This window comes from Delphinapterus leucas, chromosome 9 (assembly GCF_059928025.1).
Source record: "Delphinapterus leucas isolate spDelLeu-1000000601 "Yukka" chromosome 9, BTC_Dleu_Yukka2, whole genome shotgun sequence".
NCBI lineage: Eukaryota > Metazoa > Chordata > Mammalia > Artiodactyla > Monodontidae > Delphinapterus > Delphinapterus leucas.
Window position 1 is genome coordinate 75,916,379 of NC_143137.1, and position 20,646 is coordinate 75,937,024.

Below are 20,646 nucleotides of genomic sequence, written 5' to 3' on the forward strand. Positions count from 1 at the left end.
TAACCAAAGGACCAGGAAAGGGGCAGCCCAGCAAGATAGAAAATGTTTAGACATTTTCTAGCCTCTCTACCCTAGCCAAACATCATAGGAAAATAACTATAGCACCATCCAGGCCCACGCCTGAAAAGGCTGAGTGGCAGGCCTTGACTTCTACCCTTGCAAGGCTGTAACAAGGCATCCTAACCTCACCATCTGAGCCCCACCACGGTGGTGTCAGAGAAAGCCAAGCAGGGAGCTGACTATTCATCCCCACTACAGGAATGAGGTACCACCTCCCCTCTCCTCTGGGATGGTATTAGAGGGGGCATAGTAGAGGCTCAGGACTTTCCCTATTCAGCAGTAACAAGGCCACCTCCGCACCCCTGTGGCGTCAGTGAGACCATGTGGAGAGCTGTAACAATGCACTCGCACTCTGCCCAGCTAGGAAGGTATCAATGGAGTCTATTAGGGAGTCAGAACCCCCGCCTCTGCTCGGCAGTATCAGGGAGCCCCTCCCACCTCAGGGGTCAGTGGAGACCAAGTGAGGAATCTGGACTTCTACCCTCACTTACAGTAATGACACCCCTTTCCCTGGTGGAGCAGTGTTCCCAAATCAAGGAAAATAAAAGGTTTAACTAAGATCTAGAATCTCACAACATAATACCTTAAATGTCCAGGTTTCAAGGTAATATTACTCAACAGACCAAAATCCCTTATCAATTCGGACACAAAAATACAATATATTACCATTGGGGAAACTAAGAAGAGTGTACATCTGATCTCCCTGTATTATTCTTACAACTGTATGTGAATCTATAAACATCTCAAAATTAAAAATTTAATTAAAAAGAAGACAGCAAGGGAGCAGGATAAAGAGAATTATAGATTCTACGTAATATTAGTAGGGTTCCATAAATAATGCACAGGTGATTGCAAACCCAAGTTAATTTTGCTTCAGTAGATTTCTGAACATTTCACAACACTCTTTAAAGTGATTGAAGAGCCCTTAAGATGCCACAATTTTAGGGCTAGGATATAGTTCTGTGAGTAACTGAGAACTAACATCAAATGCCAACATAACATTCCTGTTCTTTTTTGTTATATTATCTATAGATATTTTAGTATGATATGAACAAATATTTTAATCTGTAGCAAAGTACGTACACTAGTTTGAAAAGGTACGGTTTTAGAATAACCCTAAGAGTCAACATTAATGACCTAAAGCACAGTGACCCTAGCTGGTGCTCATTCATTTAATCTCTGACCTTGGCACCCTGCAGCCCTTCCTGTCCACCCAACAGTTACCATAACTTTCACAGAGCACAAGAATTCCATTAGGCAATGTGACCTTGGAACTCTCAGTGTGCCATTACTTTATCCTGGTAGAAATGATATGACACTGTGATTGATAACAAACTCTTCCCAGCTGCTTTAAATTTTGTCGTGGTACCTTTGCAAGCCTACCCTGGTTTAAGAGGGTATAAGGAAGAGTTCATTGGAAAAGTTCGTTGGAACTATCAGTGAAAACCAGTTTCATTGGAAATTAGCATTACCCTCATCTTCAACATCTTATGAATGCCTTCCAATGTGCTGGGGCCAAATTAGATGAGTTTTATAATGAGGAAAAGAAAAGTGAGACCAAAAGGAAATGATTTTTTTAGGAGATAAGAGGTCAGAGGTGGAGAGGGATTTTTGTTTTGTTTTTCACGCAGGTTAAGAAGGGTTTTGAAAAGAATTTGGGGAGAAAATTACAAGATGTAACATGGTTTGAAGGCAGTGAAGACAGGAGAAATCAAGATCTATCAACTCTGAAAGGAAGATGGAAGATTTAAGCAGAGGTATTGGTGGCAGAAAATTTGGAAACAGAATGTAGTAAAGTGTGGCAACATGCAAATATAATGGTCAAAGATAGCATCTAGCTGTCTCTCTTCAGAGATGAAAGGTCAGGGAATTGTTAGCCACAAATAAAATATAGTGGGAGAAAGACCAGAGAGCATATTACCATCAAGCTAAAGATCAACTGGACAGAGAACTGAGTCCATCATTCTCTCTTCAGAGAAAACTGTTGCAAAGTAATTTATATTTAAATATAATATAAAATATATAATATAGCATATTCAATTATTGTAATATTATTACACTATAGAAAATATTCAGTATTTTAAAATACTTTGGTAGGTAGAGTTTGTTCTTCCCTTTGGCTCTTACTTACAGTACACTCTTTTTTACATATAAATCTTTTATGCTCTAGCTTAAAACTATTGATCTATTCAATACACATTTGATGAGCCTCTAGTGCTGTGGGTACTAGATCCAGAGATAGGCATGGCCTCGGCCTGGCAGCAGTCCTCCCCAGGGTGTCCTAATTCCATTCACTTACTTTTTAGGAATTCCAGTTTCCACACCTTTAAACCGAGAATGGTACCGCCTCACTTGTTTTCCTTAAACATACTTCTTCTTTTGAGATTTGAATGAGGTGATATATATGTGTGACGGGCTCTATAACTTTATAAAACACTATACAGATCTGATTTTTGTACTGGCTTACTCTCAGTTCATTTTGAGGCAGGAGCTAAGCCCCGTTTTTCTTTATATCCTCAAACCCTTGCACAGGGTCTGGTACATAGTAAGTGTGGGCAGCAAATGTTGGATATCTCATTGAACAAAACAGAGGAAAATATCTTTATTCTTGTGGGTCTTACATTACTACTGAGGTGACAATAAACAGCAAGCATAATCATTTCATAAATTGTATAGTATACTAGAAGGTGTAAAATGGCATGGGAAGAAAAATTGGAGTAGAGTAAGGGGAATTGGGAGTGCTGGGGATAAGGTTTTTAAAGAGGTCAGGATTGGTCTCATTGACAAGATGGTAATCAAGAAGAGACTTGTAGGATGTGAAGGTTTCAGCCGTGTAAATATTTGGAGGAAGAGAATTTGGGAAACAACCAGCACAAACACCCTGAGGTGGAACCCCGCCTCAAGAAACTAGTGTGGCTGGCAGGGAGAGAGGCAGAGAGAGAAGTAGAAAACGAGGTTAGAGAAGTTACGGAGAGGGTGAGCCACTGCAGGCCATGGCTCCAAATGAACTGGGGGCCACTGGGGAATTTTGAGCAGAGGCGTCACGTGATCTGACTCACTTTTCAAAAGAATCACTCTGGCTGCTGCTTTGAGAATGGACAGAGGCAGGAGAGGAGGTAAAGACAGGAGCAGAGAGACCGTTACGAAGCTCTTGTAGTCAGGTGAGAGATGAGAACGGCTTGCACCATGCTGGTAGAACTGGAGAGAAACAAGTGGTCAGATTCTGGATTTTTTTTTTTTAACTTTTTTTTTAATGTGGACCATCTTTTTTAAAGTCTTTATTGAATTTGTTATGATATCGCTTCTGTTTTATGTTTTGGTGTTTTGGCCGCAAGGCATGTGGGATCTTAGTGCCCCCAACCAGGGATCGAACCTGCACCCCCTGCGTTGGAAGACAAAGTCCTAACCACTGGTCCGCTGGGGAAGTCCCTGATTCTGGATCTATTTTGAAGGTAGAACCAATAAGATTTCCTGACAGAGTTATGGGCTGTAGAAGAAAGAAGAATGCAGCATGACTCTAATATTTTTGCTGATCAACTGGACGGCTGGAGGTGCCAACTGAGAAGGAGAAAAACCTGCTGGAGGGGCCAGCTTGGGGGAAAGGTCAGGAGTCAAGGTTGGGAACATGAAACATCCAAGTAGGGCTTCCCTGGTGGCGCAGTGGTTGGGAGTCCGCCTGCCGATGCAGCGGACACGGGTTCGTGCCCCGGTCCGGGAAGGTCTCACATGCTGCGGAGCGGCCGGGCCTGTGAGCCATGACTGCTGAGCCAGCGTGGCCGGAGCCTGTGCTCCGCAATGGGAGAGGCCACAATAGTGAGAGGCCCGCGTACCGCAAAAAAGAAAAAAAATTAAAAAGAGAAGGAGGGAAATGTGATAGTAGTTGGTAAGAAAAGTGAGGTCAAGAAGATTTTTTGTTTTTAAGGTGGAAGAAATAACAGCACGTGTACCAGCAGGGCTGGGACAGAAAAGTTGATGATGCAGGAGAGACGGGGAGTAATGGCTCCTAATGAAGTCATTTTTGAGGAGGTGAGATCCATTGCTGAAAAGTACAAACACAAGGACTGCCTGCATATAGACACATGGATAGTTCATTTAGAGAAGCAGGGGGAAAGGCAGACTGTTGGGTGCAGCCGCTGGTAAGCGGGCACATGTCCTGGCGGGAGACAATGGCAGTTCCCTCCTGAGCACCGCGATTTCCGTCAATGAAATAAGAAGCATGTGACGATATGGAATGTGAAGCAGAAGGTGAAGATATGGAATGGATGATAGACGTTGGAGGAAAGAGGAACTATGAAATAATGATCCAGGAAAGTGGAAGAGTAAATGCACTAAGGAAACATTTGCTGTTGGGCAGCAAAGGTTGGGGTATACTAGTGTATAAGACAGAAAAAAAACCTTTGTTCGTAGGAATCTTGCATCCCGCAGAGTGGACAATAAATAATATGCATAATAAATACATTAAGTATATAGTAAAGGGCCATTTAGTTTCGTGGTGGGACCATCCAGATGGTTTTGTGTTTTTCTTTAGCCATGTTCTGTTGCATGGCGGAAGCTTGTAGTAGTCGGATAATTTAAATAAGCAGGGTTGTAGTTTTACCAAGCAAGCCTGGTAAAGAGAGAAGGCAAGGGAGGGCAGATGTTTGCAAGATTGGTGGAACACAGTACACGAAAAGAGTGAGGAAGAGTTAAAAGGTGGTAAGATCAATGGATTGGAGGAAGAAGATGTTTAACCATCCGATACATTTGATCCATCTCCTCTATCCCCACTTCCCTGCCCTAGTTTAATGTGGTGGCTAAGAAGAGTGCCAGGATTAGAATTCTAGCTCTGTCAATTATAAAATCTCTATTCTGTTTCATTTTAATTTTGTTTATCCCTGTCTAAAACACATTGCCTTAATTACTATAGTTTCATAATAAAAGTCTTGATATCCAGTAAGGCAAATCTTTAAATAATTTTTCAAATTGAAGGTGAGATACATTTTCTCAGCTTTTTTTTTTCCCTGAAAATTTATCACCGACTTAAAGGAAACACAAAAATGTTCTTTAGGTAAAAGGAAAATGATCCAAGATACTGGCTCTGAGATGTAGGAAGAAATAAAGAGAAAGAAAATGATAATAAATATATAGATAAATCTAAATAATATTGACTATAAAGTAATATTCTCATAAGGGTCATAAAAGAAAAAATTAAAGTACATGACAATAGTAGTGTGTAAGTCAGAGATGGATAAATGAGGTTTGAGAATTCTGAAGTTCTTGCATTGTCCTGGAAGAGGAAGAAGTACCACTGATTAGTCAAAGATACGTCATAATCTCTAGGAAGGAGTTAACTGTTAAATAGAAAAATAGAAGAATATATACTCAATAAGTCAAGAGAAAAGAAACAGGATAAAAATATTTAATTGCTCCAAGAGAGAGCAAAAATTAAGATTAGAAAAGAAAGGACTAGTGGAACATGTAGAAAAAGTAAGACAGAGTGGGAGAAGGACATTAACCCGACATCAACGAGAGCAAAGCAGAAGTATCTCAATATCCTACCAACAAAAGAAAGTTAAGACTTCTTACAGCCTGAGTATCACTGAGAAATCTCCAGTGTATCATAGTGGCTTAAATATTGTTTTTGAATGAACAACCAGATGGATGCACCGGGTAATGTTGTTTTATTGTTATCAAATAAATATAAAAGTGGCCCTTGGAATGGGCTGTAACACAGGCAAAAACGTAAACAGAGTCATGTGGACATGGCTCCTCTCTCCCCACAAACATGCCTCAGATGCAGAATACACATGATGAACACTTCTTATAGGGACAACTTTGTGAATAGACTCTGAGAGATAGACAGGCACACATATCTTATTCCTGGGTCCTTTTGTTTGTTTTTTTGTTTTCGTCTTTAGTTCAGAAACTTCCTACTTTCTCACGTATCCACCTTTTCTCTCAAGTTGTCTTTTATAGAAACTGAACAGGCTACCATCTCCTTATAAGCTATGGAGTTTTATAATGTCCTTCAGTCACCACCAAGCTTTCTTTCAAGCTAAACAATTCCAATTGCCTTAATCTCAGAGTATTTTAACCTAGTGATCTGACCACCTGTTAGACTTGTGAGGAAGAGGAATTCTGATTGATCAAAGAAGAGAATCCTCATGATTGTGGTAGACAGGATAAGAAGAAAAAATATTTTGAGGAAAATCCGTAAATAAATTCATTTCTAATAATTCCAGAGCATGCCATAGTTTTCTTTTTGTTGTTTGTTTTTTAATTAATTTATTAATGTATTATTTATTTTTGGTTGCATTGGGTCTTTGTTGCTGCGCGCGGGCTTTCTCTAGTTGCGGCGAGCGGGGGCTACTCTTCGTTGCGGTGCGCGGGCTTTTCATCGCGGTGGCTTCTCTTGTTGCACAGCACGGGCTCTAGGCATGCGGGCTTCAGTAGTTGTGGCTCACAGGCTCAGTAGTTGTGTCTCGCGGGCTCTAGAACGCAGGCTCAGTAGTTGTGGCGCACGGGCTTAGTTGCTCCGCAGCATGTGGGATCTTCCCAGACCAGGGCTCGAACCCGTGTCCCCTGCACTGGCAGGCAGATTCTTAACCACTGCGCCACCAGGGAAGTCCAATGCCATAGTTTCTATCAATTCCCAGCATCTCTTCAAGTCAACTTCTGCCTAGCTCAAGGTAACAGGCGGAGCAGGATGGAGATGAGTGGCGTATTTAAGAGTGAGTGCTAGAGCTGCTGGCTCCTATCCCAGTCTCTCCTCATAAGCCTCTTCTGATCTTTTAACTCTTAATGCTAGTTATCATTTATAAGGTACCTCCTATATATGCCAGGCACTTTGCACACATTATGTCTAATCCTAACAACACCCCTGTTTTATGGTTTCGGAGACTGGATCAAGAATTAAATAAACTGCCGAAGCCCAGACAGCTAGTAAGTGGTAGAGATGGGATTCATTGCAGGGTCTGCCGACAGCACCACCTCTTGTAGGATGCTCTGCTTTAAGGTTCTCTGGGAACCCAAGAAAGCCATGGGATGACTTTTTTGTTAATAAGACAGAGCAGCAGCAAGGACCAGCAGGTAATCCTGCTACCTGGTTGGGAGGAAGGAAAGCCATATTTATGGAGTGTGTTCTGTTTTAGGCTCAGTCCTAGCTCCTTGTACCTTCTTAGTTCATTTATTCCTCACAGTGACCTGGTAAAGGAGATGTTTTATCTTTATGTTACATATGAGGAAACTGAGGTTTAGACAAGTGAGAAAGTGTCCAAGGTCACATAGCTAATAAGATGTGAAGCTTCAAAGCCATGATAGCATATTGCTCCCTGTTTTAGATTCTTCCTGTCCAAGATCAGAGCAGTATGCCACAGGAGGACACTGGAGACTGGACCCTGGTCTGGAGGGTGCAAACTCAGGTGGGACTTAACCTCTCTGGGCATCAGTTTCTTATTGTTTTTAAAAAAAAGCGGGTTTTGAATTAGACGATCTCTGAAGTCCTGTGCCTCTAAGAATTAAGAGGGCACCGACAGAGAGAAGCGTACTGTGATGATTCCAGGTGGCCCTGCCCAGCTCTCGTCCTCCCTGGAGATGGTTGGGTTTGGTGCCCCGGGGACCAGACCTGGGGATGCAGAAGCGGGAGGCGAGCCTAGGGGTCTTTCTTGGTCCTCGACTGTCCCATGATTAGTGAACGTCTAGAAACTGTCCCCCGCATGGGTTTAAAAAGAACACTGAGCGCCGAGGGAGTGTGACAGCCACTTTGGAGGGCTCGGGTGGCCAGCCGGGCGAGGCTTTCGGAACACCCGGCGGCACCGGGCTGGTCTCGGGCTTATCAGCAGCAGCTGGTGCAGCAGCCCGGGGCTGGCTGCTCGCCCGGGTGGGCGGCGGCCGGCTGGGCACCTCCGGCGGCGAGGGCGGCGTGCCGGGCCCTTCTCCGCGCTTGGCCCGCCGTGTGAGCCGGGAGGGCGGCGGGAGGGGCTCCTGTGGCCCGGGGGCCCTCGCCGGCCCGAAGCGCGCGGCGAGGTGGGGTGGTGGGGTGGGCGGGGGCGAGGCCACCGGGAACAAAGTCCAGGCCCCGCGGCCGCAGCCCTCGTGCGCCCAGCAGCTCGGCCAGAGACGCGCGAGGTCCCAGGTGAGGGGAGCTTGGGCGCGCCGGCTCCGACCAGGGGACTCCGGCGACAGTGGGCTCCGGGCGGCGGCGGCGCGACCTCCACGCGGCGTCCCCGGGCCCCGCGACCTGTCAGCCGGTCCCGATCCCTCGAGCAGGGTCTGCGAGGAGGCTGGTCGACCTCCCCGCAGTGGGTGGGTGTTCTTGGACCTGAGACTGTGGTTTCTCCCTAGGCTGAGATGGATCTAGAGGCGGGAAGGCTCGCAACAGTCCCGATCCCCAAGAAAACGGAGGACGAATTTGAACGTGGCAGCAGCAGCAGGTACATAACCCGCAGCCGCCGCTTTTCCGCGACACGTGAATCAGCAGGGCCAAATCTGGCTGAGGGAAGAAGTTGAGAAAATCTGATGATGCCTTTGGCCTTTGTTTTGGAGCTTCCGTAGAGTCTTGTCTGAGGTTCTGACCTAACCCAAGGAATGTCACTGAGGCTTCTTTTGCAGCAGGCTCAGGAAGAAGAGGATGTGTTTAAAAGTGCCCGCTTCTCTTTGTGCAGGGTGATTCGATGAATATGTGTGGCGTAACATTCCTTGCGTTATGTAACTCAAAACTTTTCCGAAAAACTTTCATAAACATCATCTGATCTTTTATGCGTGCAGAGCATCAGACACGTGTCATTGACGGTTGTGCTTTTTAAACAAACGTAGTGAAGCAGAAACCTCCTTCCTCCCCCTCGTTATTCCTCTTCCTCATTTTACCCACCCCACCCCGCTCCTCCCAGCGCCAGGCTCTTCCGTCTTTCTCCCCTGTGGGTGGTGAGGGGTGAAGGGGGTAGGGGCACCTGGAGCAGCCTCATTCGTCCTAACCTGTGCTTCCAAGGAAATTTTTGTTCAGATGCAAGGGGGAAACCTCTTTCTTGAACGTCTTCCTTCCTGTGACGGCTCTCGGGTTCCCAAAAGCCCTTGTTGCCCACACTTCACGGACCTCAGTAGGGGCAGAAGCAAACCAGTCAGTGACATGTTGTCATTGTCCGCCTTTCACCGTGGGAATAGTGAATCACTTCCGCCTTCAGCCTCAGTTTACGAGGCTGTTGTGGTCTCTGAGTTCATGCCAGGCCACCCAGAACTAATTGAACTGTGTCATCCAGTGATCACCCCGAGGGACAAATTTTATCAGGTTCTGTAGTGTGGCCTCAAGCTGCAAGGGACCTGATTAGTCAACGGAAAACATGCCTATCTGGTGGTTCAACTGAGGCATTATTTTTGTCTGTTAACGTCTTCATCCAGTGATCTTGCCTTATTCCTTCTACGTACCATGGTATTCATTCATAGAAAATTTGGCGTGCCACATAAAATTGGTATTATTTCTGCTAGAAAATAATTGATATTCTTTCTACTAGAAAAATGTGGGTTTCGTCAGCTGACAATTTAGACTGGGATTGACTGTGAAAGTATAAATAGGTGGCATTTTCTGGGAGAAGGCTATTTATGTATTGCACTGGCTGAACATTTGATGAGTGTACAGAGAGGTTTTCCTGCAAAAGATGCAGTGACAGAACCCAAGGAAATTCTCAGAAGTGGAGCTCACAGCCTTGTGTTGGAAAGAAGACAGTTCAAAAGAGAAATACAAAAAGCTAAGAATAAGTTGAAACTGTAAGATTATGAAATGAAGTGTAAGGAGACAAATTTTTATAAAAAGCAGACTAAAGCTTATACATTAAAGGAAGTTCAGCTCACTTCAGTTATTTAGGGCAAATTGAGAGTTAGTTACATGCTTGTTGCTATCATGCTGTTATTGCCTATGGCACATTCTTTTGAACATATTTCATTGCAGATGTCTGTCCTTTGATTTTAGCGAATGTTCTAGATAATTTGGGATCGAGTCCTATGAGTAAAACTTTGTCACCTACCTGGACATTTAAGCTAAATAAATTCATTTTAGGTTTAAAAAAAAAGTCAGCTCTCCTAGAGTTTGCATTTATTGTATGGAAGATAGATATAAATAATACATATGCCGAATATGTAAACTATAGCAAATGTTAGAAGGTAATGAATGCTATGGAAAAGCATTAATCAAGGCTAAAGAAATCAGGAGTGCAAAAAGGGAGTCGTTTGCAATTTTAAGTAGGGTGGTTAAGGGAGGTTTTATTGAGAAGGCAATATCTGAGCAAGAACTTGAAAGAAATGAGAGAAGTGTGTAGCATCTGAGGGAGACCATTCCTGGCAGAGGTAGTAAAGACCCTGCGATGGGAGCATGTCTGGAAGGTTCACAGAACAGCGACAACAGAGACACCAGGGTGGCTGGAGCAGAGCAAGCAGCAGTGGGAACGGGCACTGTGGTCAGAGAGGTGACAAGGAAACATCATGTGGGGCCCTAGAGGCTAATGTAAGGATTTGGCTTTTACTCTGAGAAAAGTGGAAGCCATTGTAAGTCTTTGAGCAGAAGAGTAGCATGATACGAATGGAGAGTTTTTAAAAAATCTGCGTTATTGACGTATAGTTGATTTACAATGTTGTGTTAATTTCTGCTGTACAGCAAAGTGATTCAGTTATGCATATATATGCATTCTTTTTTTATTCTTTTCCATTATGGTTTATTACAGGATATTGAATATAGTTCCCTGTGCTATACAGTAGGACCTTGTTGTTTATCCATCCTATATGTAATAGTTTGCGTCTGCTAGCCGCAAACTCCCAATCCATCCCTCTCCCCACAACTCTTGGCAACCACATGACTTGAGTTTTTAAATGACTACTCTGACTACTGTGTTGAGGAAAGACTAAAGTGAGCATAAGTGGAAGTGGAGAAACAAGGCAGGAGTTCTCCTGGCTATTGGGATAGCCATAAAATTGGTGAGCAGTGGTTGAATTCTAGATGTATTTTGAATGCAGGGTTGACAGGATTTCCTGACACCACTCCCTGTAATCATTCAGAAGGGTGGCCTTTACTAATTTTATTGTATTATTTATTTATTTAATATAAATTTTAAATTTTAATTTTATTTATATTTGGCTGCGTTGGGTCTTCGTTGCTGCGTGCGGCCTTTCTCTAGTTGCAGCAAGCGGAGGCTACTCTTTGTTGCGGTGTGCAGGCTTCTCATCGCGGTGGCTTCTCTTGTTGTGGAGCATGGACTCTAGGTGCATGGTCTTCAATAGTTGTGGCACACGGGCTCAGTAGTTGAGGCTCGCGGGCTCTAGGGCTCAGGCTCAGTAGTTGTGGTGCACGGGCTTAGTTGCTCCACGTCATGTGGGATCTTTCGTGACCAGGGCTCAAACCCGTGTCCCCTGCGTTGGCAGGAGGATTCTTAACCACTGCGCCACCAGGGAAGTCCCAGCCTTTACTAATTTTATATCAATATGTATGATTTTAGCAAGTGAAGGATTAATTGATCTGGAGGACACTGTTAACATAGTCATCTTCCCTCTGTGCGTGAGCTCTGCAAGACAGGTGACCGTCTCCCGGTTATCCAGAGATTCCTATAGTAACTTGGATGGTTACCTTTGCACGTGGTGATTGCCTTGCAGTCGAAACTGGATAATTTCGACAATTTGTGGACATCACTATTTTATATTTGAAAGTATAATGTTGATACCCTGAGAAAACCATAATTCAAAAAGAGACATGTACCACAATGCTCACTGCCGCACTATTTACAATAGCCAGGACATGGAAGCAACCTAAGTGTCCATCGACAGATGTATGGATAAAGAAGGTGTGGCACATACATACAATGGAATATTACTCAGCCATAAAAAGAAACGAAATTGAGTTATTTGTAGTGAGGTGGATGGACCTAGAGTCTGTCTTATAGAGTGAAGTAAGTCAGAAAGACAAAAACAAATACCGTATGCTAACGCATATATATGGAATCTAAAAAAAAAAAAAGGTTCTAATGAACCTAGGGGCAGGACAGGAATAAAGACGCAGATGTAGAGAATGGACTTGAAGACATGGGAGCGGTGGGGAGAGGAGGCTGGGACAAAGTGAGAGAGTGGCATGGACATATATACACTACAAAATGTAAAATAGATAGCTAGTGGGAAGCAGCCGCATAGCACAGGGAGATCAGCTCGGTGCCTTGTGACCACCTAGAGGGGTGGGATAGGGAGGGTGGGAGGGAGATGCAAGAGGGAGGAGATATGGGGATATATGTATACATACAGCTGATTCACTTTGTTATACAGCAGAAACTAACACAACATTGTAAAGCAATTATACTCCAATAAAGATGTTAAATATATATATAATATTGAATATGATAACTACTCAAATTTATATTCAGTTGAAATATTTTGTAACAGTTTTTAAATTCAGTCAATTATATTTTTTTACAGCAAACAAGATAAGGAGAAAACGAAGAAAGTAAATTTGATTGGACCATTAGCATTGGTAAGCTGTGAAATATTAAATATGAATAATTCCTGCCTTCATTTAAATTTGATGTCTCGGATCCATAGTTATAGCAGTACTTTAAGACTGTCTACAGGCAGCAATAGGTTTTCTCTGCTGCACCTGTGCTGTCCTGGATTGGCTCATTGTAGTTAATGGCCCACATTCTCAATATGGATGATAAAAGAGGTAGGGATAGGCTGGCCGTGAGAGCAGAGCTAACTGGCGTACTGGGAAATTGAAAATAGGACTTGTGTTCGTAGCAGCATGCAAACCAGCCAATTTCAGGAAAATGCATCTCAGCACTTGTTTCACAAAAAACCCCGAATTTAGTTTAAAATAAGCTTGCATATAAAGAGATTGTTAACTACAGAAAATTGTAAATGATTAAGAAATTTATTATGTTCACGTTGGCTTCCAGGAAAATTGATTAAATATGGAGTTACTGTTATGGACTCAGATATGTTTGCAACAATTCTCAGTGGTTTTCTGCTGGTCCAAGGGAAGCCAACATACTTTTGGAAGAAGTCAAATCTGTTTTTCATTTGTAATATGTCTTAGAGAGGGGACCCATGAAAGTGTTTGCCCACTGTTGGTGAATATGATGTGTTTCAAGCTATGACGGCCATTTTTTGATAGCAGAGAAGTTGGTATTAAGCGGCATGTCAGCTGAAACCTCCAACGTATTAAGTAAGGGATGAGAGGACACCAAAATGTCCACACTCTGGAGCATTGCTGCATTCGTCTCATGTCACCATAAAGCCCCTGTTCATTCTCTTCTCCCTTATGCTTGTGATGTTTTTGTTTAAAAGTCTCAGTAAGGGTAACATTTTTTCAATTTAGTACTTTAGAGAATAAATTGTTTGTGAAACTAAATCTGGTTTTAATGCATAGGTTTTATTTATTCATTTATTTTTATTTATTTTTGGCTGCGTTGGATCTTCGTTGCTGCGCGTGGGCTTTCTCTAGTTGCGGCGAGCGGGGGCTACTCTTCGTTGCAGTGCATGGGCTTCTCACTGCGGTGGTTTCTCTTGTTGCGGAGCATAGGCTCTAGGCGCGCGAGCTTCAATACTTGTGACTCGCGGGCTCTAGAGCGCAGGCTCAGTAATTGTGGTGCACAGGCTTAGTTGCTCTGTGGCATGTGGGATCTTCCCAGACCAGGGATCAAACCCGTGTCCCCTGCATTGGCAGGTGGATTCTTAACTACTGCGCCACCAGGGAAATCCAGTGCACAAGTTTTAAATCTGCCTCGTAGAGAAAACAAAATGTCACTAACTTTAAAGTGGAAACAATCATTTGAATCTAAAAGTTTAACCTTAAGTTAAATGTAAGTGTAATCTTTTTCACCCTCTGAATAGATATTTTTGCTGTTGTTCTGCTAGAGGTTCAGGACAAAACTGTGGGTTTGTTTTGTTTTGTTTTGTTTTGTTTGCGGTATGTGGGCCTCTCACTGTTGTGGCCTCTCCCGTTGCGTAGCACAGGCTCCGGACGCACAGGCTCAACGGCCATGGCTCACGGGCCCAGCCGCTCCGCGGCATGTGGGATCCTCCCGGACCGGGGCACAAACCTGCGTCCCCTGCATCGGCAGGCAGACTCTCAACCACTGCGCCAGCAGGGAAGCCCAAAAGTGTGTTTTTTAATAAGAGTTAGAATGCATTCTTTTTGTTCTTTTTGATCTGAAAACAGATCTAGGTTTACTTAGGGTATTGCTGTGAAATTCATGGAGTTTTAAATTGAAGCTTGGAGACAATGTTTTATTTAATTAATATGAAAAACTTTTAAAATTGAGGTACAATTAACATATTACATTATATGAGTTTCAGATGTACCATGAAAAGCACTTAAAACATTCCTCCATTTCACATAAATGTTCACTGAAGGAACATTATATGACAACCTACCTGCTCCTGTGCTTGAACTGTGGCCCATAGACCCGAGGGCTCTATCTCCCTTCCGCAGGAGCCATAAAACGAACCTTGGGGACACTGGTCCCTTTTGTAGCAGTTTTAGGGGCCCTTCCCCGCTTGTCCTTGACTTTACCTGCTCCCCTTGTTCCATTACAGGCCCCACCTGGCTTCTGACCCCTTGTCTCTTTCAGCACTCTTGCTTGCCCTACGTGCTTGATGATGGAATGTGGTCTCCCAGACTGAACCCCTGGAACTCTTTGAGAACAGTTTGCACACACACCCCTCACTCCCCGCCTTGTGCTTTTGACCTCAGGGTGCCCCTGCATAGTGAGCCCGTCTGACTCAGCCTGCACCCTCAGGGGTCCCACTCCACCAAGCCTGACTCATCATCCATTCTTCGGGTTACCGATCCTTGTCCCCCAAAGGGGGTGGGGTGAGGGAAATGGGCAGAAGGAAAGGTTAAAAAGACAGGAAGGATGCAAGGGACAGAGAGGAAGGTATAGAAACAGAAAACTTATAGCCGGAAGATGTAGTCAGGAAGGCAGAGGAGGAAAGAAGAACAAAGAGAGACAGCCATAGTTCAGTCAATCAGAAATGGTGAGAAAACCATTGTGGGGCAATTGTACTCCGGTAGAGATGTAAAAAAAAAAAAAGAAAAAAGAAAAAAAAATGGTGAGAAAAAGTGAGAATTTGGAGAGGACTAAAAAGATGGCGAGGGACAGAGTGTTTTGGAGAATTATGACACTGATTGGCTGGTTAGTTCTTGGGTGTTGTGCACTTCACTGTAACAAGTGGTATCACTCCTCTCCTCTGTAGGTGGTACTAAGTCCAGGATTGTTGGTGTGGCCCACCAGGCCTTTTAGACCTTTCCCTAGTATCATCTTCCACGCTTTGTACTGTGCACTCAGGAATTCCACTGCGTGGAGTCACCCGAGCACTCGTGTGGTTTCTAGTCCCCCTGCTGCTCTAAGCCTCAACATCCTCCACTTCCTCTACACTTCCTATTTCTTCTTCAGCTAATTCCCCCTTACCTTTCAAGATTCTACAATGAGCGTCATCTCCATGAGCAAATCTTCCCTAAAGCACACACTCAGGCACTCCTTAATGTTTGTTGCACTTCACTGTGGAGCTGCCTTCTAAAAGCGAACTTAAACCTCTTAAAGGGATCTTATCCTCAAAACCCAGAGGATCTGTTCCCCCCAACCCCTTTATAATTCTCCCTTTGAACTATTCTGAATGTCTTTCTTTTTAAGTTTTATTTATTTATTTTTGGCTGCGTTGGGTCTTCGTTGCTGCGCGCGGGCTTTCTCTAGTTGCAGCGAGCGGGGGCTGCCCTTTGTTGCTGTGCGCAGGCTTCTCAGTGCGGTGGCTTCCCTTGTTGCAGAGCACGGGCTTCAGTAGTTGTGGCACGCGGGCTCAGTAATTGTGGCACCCGGGCTTAGTTGCTCCATGGCATGTGGAATCTTCCCAGACTGGGGCTTGAACCCGTGTCCCCTACATTGGCAGGTGGATTCTTAACCACTGTGCCACCGGGGAAGCCCTGAATGTCTTTTTAAAGGACGTACTATGTGTGTGTATGTAAATGATGTCTACCCCTAGCTGCTCTTAATTCACTACCTCAGGAGCTCTAGAAAATCAAACAATATTTCTTAATGGGACCAAACCTTCGTCCCTTCTGATTATATTGCACTTATCCAAATAAGATAGTGATTAAATGGAGTTAGATTGATTTCCTCACAGAATACAAAATAAATAGAATCATGAAATTAATCTGTCAGTGATTGGATTGAAATTCTTGCTTCCCTAATACCTTTATTGGCAACCGTTACAAAAGTACTGACATTAAATAAAAATCCGAAGAACATATCATTGTGAAAAAAGAGAAATCCTTTTACACAAGCTAAGTATTCTTATCTTTTCTTTCTTTTTCTTTTTTTTTTTTAGTTTCGATATTCTGATTGGCAGGATAAATTATTTATGTCCTTTGGCACTATCATGGCCATAGCTCATGGGTCAGGTCTCCCCCTCATGATGATAGTATTTGGAGAAATGACTGACAAATTTGTTAATATTGGAGGAGACTTCTCCTTTCCAGGTAAGCATTTCTCTATTTAAAAATATATATATGTATTTTATATATGTGTTTAACTGAGTGGAAGATTAGAAATTGATTTTTCTATTCATCCTCTACTTGCTTCATGGTTCGGACATCTGGGTGACTCCAGATATCACAGAAGGGGTTGTAACAGTCTCAGAAAACTTCCTCAAATACTCATTTAAATTTCAACAAATAGGTGTATGCTATTTGACTTTAAATATAGAATAAGGAAACACCCATCTCCAGAAAGTTTTGCATTTAAATAAAGTAAGGAAGTCAGTCTATGTGAGGATGGTGGAACTATAACAGAGTATGTCTGTGCAGTGTCCATCCCATTAGTGATTACTGATGAGCTTCAGAATATATCAGTTTGCGTGGTAGTACTTCTTAGCTATGCTCAGCTTGTAGGTCTGTTTCTGGTTTTCTTTTTTTATCTCCCCCCATCCTTTTTGCTAAAATTAGACCCACTTTCTGTCTCTAATTTTTGGATCAACAAGGTTGACTGTTACTTGACGGAATACTAAAGAGTCAATGGACTCAATGTGAAAATGATGTGCTTTGAAACTCACGCAAAGGACTGTAATTACTGAAGAGCCAAAGGAGTCCTGTAAGTTAATGTCATCTATGTGAGAGGCTGTGTCAACAGCACTGGAGTGCGGTTTCAATGCACAAAGTTATTTTCACATTAGCCAGATTTAACATAGAAAGGAAGATGTTCATGCTTTCTGCGAAGCATGATAGCTCAGTTCCTCCCAAGAGACCTGTGAGCACTAGGCTGGAGAAGACCGAGTGAAGCTTTACTGGCACACAGATGGTGGAATAGAAGGAAAACAACCGATAGAGGAAAGGCCGCTTTCATAGTAAAGATATCTAAGAAAAAGTGGACTGTATAATTTAGATGACACTCAGTAAGGGTTTTCAGTGTTCATTGATTGAGAACTACATATTTGCTTAGCATTGTAGGGCTTAATTGTAATTACCTAAGAGAACATGATTGCTTAATTTATACAACAGGAAGAAAAAGCTGTACTTCACATAAATATTGATGAATATTAATGCCTTTTAGAAGTCTAGTAAAAGCATCCTTCAAAAGTTAAATCAAGCTCCTACAAAAATAGTTTATTTACTCTCCAGTACTCTTGTCTCTGAGAAGAACCTCTTTATAATAAAAATAACACCAGTAATAGTAACCTTTCATTGTGTATATCGTGTGCTAGGTCTTACTTCACTTAAGCCTCCAAGAACCGTCCCACACAGTAGGTAATATTATTTTCTGTGACACATGAAGACACTGAGGCTTGTCCAGAGTTATACAGCATTAGGGCAGAATTCAAACCCAGGTCTTTCTGCCACCCCAGCCATGCCCATGATCATATACATTATACTGCCAATGTAAATAACTTTCTCCTTTAAAAAGATGTGTTTGGGAAAGTTTTAAATGGATTACTTGTGCTTGACCAGTGGCCAGAACTTCAACACCATAAAGGTAAAATTGGAGTAAGATAGGGTAGTTTAAAAAGCCTTCATGGAAATGAGGAATTTTCTATTTGTTTTCCTTGTACTTCTTATAAGATCTATATCTATAAGACACACACACACACATACAGTAGGATGATGCCTATATTCGAACGCATCAATAAAAAATTGGTCTCAACTCAGGATTTTAAAAAATCAGATTAACGATTGAGTGGATAAACAAAATGTGTTATATACATACAAGGGAATATTATTCAGCCTTAATAAGGAAGTTCAGACACCTGCTACAACATGGTTGACCCTTGAGGACATTATGCTAAGTGAAAAAAGCCTGTCACAAAAAGACAATTATTGTATTATTCCACTTATATGAGGTGTCTATAGTAGCCAAATTCATAGAAACAGAAAGTAAGATAGTGGTAGCAGGCTTGGGGGAGGAGAAAACGGGGAGTTGTTGTTTAATGGGCATAGTTTCAGTTGGGGGAAGGTGAAAAAGTTCTGGAGGTTGGTTGTACAACAGCGTGAATATATTTAACACTGCTTAACTATACACTTCAAATGGTTAAGATGGTTTTGTGTATATTATCACAATTAAATTTTTTGAAAAATCTGATGCAGTGCTCTTATCACAGGGGAGTTGGCATTTGGTTCGGTTTTATTCGTCCTATTTTTGTTTTTGCTAACACCACAGTAATTCCACAACTTTCTTATTTGGAGCAGTTTGCTTGTCTTTTCTGTGTTTCTAATTATGCAACCATATCGCTTTGAAGCTGGAATGGCAGACAGGTGCCATGTACTGTGCCCAGGGCTAAATTCAAGGTGTCTCTGGGGCATGGCATGAGCTTACTTACAGACCTGTAATACCTGGAGTGATAAACTCACCCGAGTTGCCAACTTAGTTTCAGTGGCCTCCAAATTAAATGACACTTGGTCCTCTACAGCCACATTTGTCATTAGGCATATTAGCTCTCTTGGAGGGTTTGGAATGGGAAGTACCTCAAATGTTATTAATTCCAATGTCCACTCTTTAGTAGTGTGTACAAATAATACTCCCGTGCCTCTTTGGAGAAGACGAAGTTGTTATATTTCATACTCAGAGAGCTCATTGGTATGTTTACATTTGTAGTTTAGCAAAAATCCTGGGGATTGAGAGTAGATAGAGTATTCAGCTGTACTTAGCTGAGCTCACTAGCTCATCTCATAGAGATGATGTTATTTAGAGCCTATTCTTTAGAATCGTTGGATTCTTGGACAGCTAGACTAAATGGGAGCCAAATGAGAAGGGAATGTTAGAAGAAAAAAAGGTTTAATTACAGGAGGGCCTGATGGTGACTTACTGTGAACAGAGCCCATCCTTGTCAACAGAATGAAGGCTCTGTGACAAGGTTGTTCCGTCACAATGACTCAGTTGTGCAGAAACTATGCATAAAACATTCCTCATCCAAACCTGAGAATGGAGTCGTAGGAAACAGTTTTCCTGCAGAGTATTAGGAACTTGATATTTTATGCCAAGTCTGTGTGACTGTAATAATGTGGGAGATTCTGTGGAGAAATCAATGTACCCTGCGTGCCCTTGCATTGCCACATAGTTGAGAGGAAAAGGCAGTTTTGAGCCCCAGTTACCTTAATTAATTACCCACACTGCCAAAGCTGCCTGGACATGCACCCACTCTGTCCTGTGCTGAGTGTTTCTATATAATAAAAGAAGTCCTGGGCAGGATCAAGGAAGGCAGACATTGATTTACTTTGAGACTCAGAGTGACCTTATGTAATGTCTCCCCATGTAATCCTTAAGGTACACATTGATTATTTAGGCCCTTACCAGCTTATGACTTCGGGCAAATTACTTAACCTCTATAATCCCTACTGTTCTCACCTTTGAAAGGTAGACTTACTGATAGAATTAAATGAGACAGTTTATGTCAAGTGTCTGGAACATAAATATTGGGGGAAAACTAGCTGTAAGAACTTGGAAGTGAAGGAACCACTCTAAGATTCTGTTTCCCCATCTACGAAATGGATGAATTATATGGGAGCTCTCTAAAATGAATAGGCGGCTTCTAGAATTCCCCATTTCCTCATTATGGGAGGCATTCAGGCAGACTAGAGTAGGAGTTCTCCACCCTGGAACATTAGAATCAGTTGGGGACACTTTTTAGAATTATGATCTAGACTCAGCCAGAGGTTCTGATTCAGCTGGTCTTGGATGGAGCCTGGGCGTCTATATTTTTTCACGCTCCCCACGGGATTCTAACAGGCAGACAGCGTTGTGAAGCATTCAACCACATAACTACTTAAAGACCGTTTAGGAGACTGAAGCCCAATAAGTAGCATCTGAGAAGACCAGGTCGAGGCCTTTTCCAGAACTAATTCCATGAGCTTTCCAGGTCTAGAATTCCAGATTTCGTTCCATGGCTCTTCCAGGAACGAGACATCAACACACATTTGCCTCACCTTTGTCGTCAGGCAGCAGAAACTCTTGGTTTCCTGAGGGCTTTGGGGCTCCTACGGTTACTAACCCAGAATTAGATTGCCATTCTTGGCCTGGGACTCTGAGAAAGGAGCAGGTCAAACTTGGACTGTTTGTAGATTCTTATTTCCTAGGAGGGAGGGTCAATCTGAGTTGTAAT

General features: G+C 42.8%; 1 protein-coding gene across 5 annotated transcripts in view; it reads left to right on the plus strand.

Moving 5' to 3' along the window:
- Positions 1 to 8,069: 8,069 nt before the first annotated feature.
- The window catches only part of ABCB4 (ATP binding cassette subfamily B member 4), a 76,021-nt gene continuing 63,444 nt past the window's right edge, over positions 8,070 to 20,646 (plus strand). For all 5 annotated transcript variants that reach the window (XM_089917746.1, XM_022588363.2, XM_022588381.2 and 2 more), the window contains exons 1-4: positions 8,070 to 8,173; positions 8,383 to 8,471; positions 12,481 to 12,535; positions 16,387 to 16,537. In XM_089917746.1, coding sequence (XP_089773872.1) covers positions 8,389 to 8,471; positions 12,481 to 12,535; positions 16,387 to 16,537 — 289 coding nt within the window. In that variant the 5' untranslated portion in view covers positions 8,070 to 8,173; positions 8,383 to 8,388. The remainder of the gene's footprint in view (positions 8,174 to 8,382; positions 8,472 to 12,480; positions 12,536 to 16,386; positions 16,538 to 20,646) is intronic.